At 39.8% G+C, this 3191-nt stretch overlaps 1 protein-coding gene across 1 annotated transcript in view; it reads right to left on the minus strand.

The window, feature by feature from the left end:
- Window positions 1–3191, minus strand: part of LOC103214090 (ABC-type organic anion transporter ABCA8-like) — a 59436-nt gene that overhangs the window by 44865 nt on the left and 11380 nt on the right. The window contains exons 6-8 of the mRNA XM_007959892.1: window positions 2625–2766; window positions 2154–2339; window positions 621–768 (exon numbers count right to left, since the gene is read on the minus strand). Of these exons, the coding sequence (XP_007958083.1) occupies window positions 621–768; window positions 2154–2339; window positions 2625–2766 (476 nt within the window). The remainder of the gene's footprint in view (window positions 1–620; window positions 769–2153; window positions 2340–2624; window positions 2767–3191) is intronic.

Consider the following 3191-nt stretch of genomic DNA (forward strand, 5'->3'; position numbering starts at 1 on the left):
AGACACTGTAGTGGGTGCCTGGGTTACATCTACAAAGAGAAGGAAAATACCAGTTTTTCTGGAACTTACAGCTTATAAGTTGCAAGACGATAAAATTGAACATTTATGACCCAATGACTTTCCTATTGTGAAAACTCTGGAAAGACTTTTTTAATCCCACCACTGACTAAATGAATCAGAATCTTTCCTGGGCTTGGGCTGGGCATGGCATCTCATTCAGGTTTTGTTCTGATATCCAGCTGCAGTCCAGAAACATGGAGCTAAATAATAATGCAACAGCAGATATAAATTTCTATGATTAAGGACCAGGCAAGACCCCCTTCAGGAACTAGATTTCTAAGCATCTTGTTGGAGATAAACAAGTCATCCACTTAAGAGTTGAGGGAAGTTCAAGTATAAGTCAGTGATTCCATAAACCAAGTCCAGGCTTAGTTCTGACTCAGCCAGTCACTAGAGGGACATGAGGAAGTAGGTCTGCTGATGGGGACGGCCGTGGTCATCTCTTTCCTGTTGTTGTAGAAAGTGGTTCTTAAAGTATAAAGGATGAAAGTGCTAAGCGATATGTTTAAAGAAATAACGTGATTAAAATGATGTTCGATTATAATCACATCACTACTTACTTGGCAAAACTTTTTCAAAGTAAATCATCAGTGCCAGGTAGAGGAAGATATCAAACAGCAACATGAAATGTGCTGCTATAATTAGACTTGAGCTGCCTGCTGAATCAGGCAGTGCATTAGAATTCAAATCATAGTCCAAACGTAGAAGCTGAAAATATAAAAGCAGTTAATTAAATGGAATGAGCTGTATGAGTTATTTTATGAAATTTGCTTTGTCATAGGAATGAAATGGATATTTTTTTGTCTAGGAACACAATGATAATTAAGGAGACTACCTACTTTGACGTTCTCAAGCTATTGGAAGGTATGGGCCCATGAACAACTCTAACAGGATTTAGTAATTGCCATGGTGAAGCCCTGGGTAGTGTAAAGGTAACAGATCTTGGCTGCTAACTGAAAAGTTGGTACTTTGAGGCCACCTAGGGATGCCTCAAAAAGGGCCTTGGTGATCAACTTCGAAAAATTAGCCATTGGAAACCCTGTGGGGCACATTTCTACTCTCACACACATGGGATCACCATAAATCATCATCGACTTGACAGCAGCAACCGACTTTTTAATGATGCTCCAAATGAAGGGAGAGCATTAGGGGGCTGTAGGGAAGTATGGGAAGAGATCCAATTTACGCTTGACTTTAGGTAAATTTTTACCAAATGGAACATAGGGAGAAGGTTTGGTGTTCCTTGAGGAAAGCTGCATGCTGGAGGATTCACTTTCAGAAAAATGCAATGGTGTGTTTCAGAGGGAAGCAGTGGAAAAAGCATCCGAGTTAATGGGTACCTTATCTTAACAAAAAGCAGCTCTGGTGGGGCAGTGGTTAAAGCACGTGGCTACTAGCCAAAGAAACCACCAGCCACTCTGTGAGAGAAAGATGGGGCAGTCTGCTTCCATAAAGATTTACAGCCTTGGAAATGCTACGGGGCAGTTCCACTCTGTCCTATAGGGTAGCTATGAGTCAGAATCGACTTGATGGCAGTGTTTTGTTTTGTTTTGCTTTTTAAACTCTTTTTGATAAGTACTTGATAATGGATATTAACTGATTGGTGTTTCTATTTAATTGTAGAGAAGACAAGGCAGATTAACATAAGAATCAAATAGAAAAAGCAAAAAAAGAGTTGAGGACTAAAAATAGAATTTACTAATCAATAAATGTGTTATCAAGGTGTTTTATTTTTAATTTAACTACTTTGTGACTTTTACAATCATGTGTGCTGTTCAATCAATAGGTCAAAATATGAGCTGGAAAATATAGTTAGAATTAGATTTGAAACATCAACTGTATATATAGTAGCCCAAGAAAACCAGTAGATTGTCTCTAAATAATTATATATTGACCCTCCAGTTTTTACTTATTGAATGACTTAATTCACTGGGCTAAATGAGCTTTTGAAAGCTCACCTTGGCAACCTCCCAAGTACCTTCTCTAGGGCTTTAAATTTACAGCATGGATCATGGAACTGATGGTAGACCATGGAATTCCAGAGGAAAAAGGTTTTGGAATTTTCACAAAGAGATGGTCACATTGATTCTTACCTGGGTCACTCCAAGCATGAAGGCAAAGGGGCTGAAAATACTTAAACTCCACTCCACAGATGCAGGGAGATGTCTGTACAGAGCTGTGAATCCCAGACTCCCCCAAAGGACTGTGAGAAGGAACATGACCAGGCCAGTGAGGAAAGATTTCTTTATCAAGACGCTCATTAGGAAAGCCAAAGCTATCTAAAATGAGACAAGATCCAGTTGGTTTATGCTTCTTCGAGAAATACTACTAACATAAAAAATAAAGGGTTTAATACACAAAATTATAGTTTGTTCAGCAAACTGGACTACAAATTGGCATTATAAAACACTACAACAAATCAAACTGTACCTGTCTACATAGTTTCTCACACAATCAGAGCAAACAAACAAAAGAAGTCTATAGAGTAATAACTTGCTTAGATACCAACATTTGTGCCTTAGGGCTGAGAGCTGGATGGGGAGAGATTTAAGTCACCAACTTACCAAAGACAATCCATAGAAGAGGAAGAGGGTGAACACCACCACAAAGCCAGACAGGATGACAAACTGGGAAAACTTAACCATAAATGCCAAGAGAAGGGCCATTATGCAGATAAAACCAGCATAGAGCAAACCCCAGGATAGCCTAATGAGGAAACAAAGGGTTATTTTAGAATTTCCTGTTCAATTGAAATGGAGGACCTGGAATGAATATTAACATTATCCATCCATTCTGCGGATGTTTACTGCGTGTTCTAGGATATGAAAATATACGCTCAATATTTGAGGTAGAATATACTGTTTGCCTCAAATCAGTTCCAGAAACACAGACACACACCCCATCGATTTGGGGTCAAACAGTTTCTCCTCACCATTCTAGCTCTGGGCCCTCAGAGAAACCCTAACTACTCTCGGCTCCCTTGTTTCTCTAGAGAGTAGGGCCCATATAATGAGAACTCGGTGAGGTGGTGTCTGCGTAGGGCTCTGTCCTGGGACACGGGAACCCCTCAGTGAATCTCAGGTCCTCATCTCTTCTATGGAGGCTCTCTGTGAAGGGAACTTCACGAATTT

Source organism: Orycteropus afer, unplaced genomic scaffold (genome assembly GCF_000298275.1).
Source record: "Orycteropus afer afer isolate SDZICR_OR568_19922 unplaced genomic scaffold, OryAfe1.0 scaffold00018, whole genome shotgun sequence".
Classification (NCBI taxonomy): Eukaryota; Metazoa; Chordata; class Mammalia; order Tubulidentata; family Orycteropodidae; genus Orycteropus; species Orycteropus afer.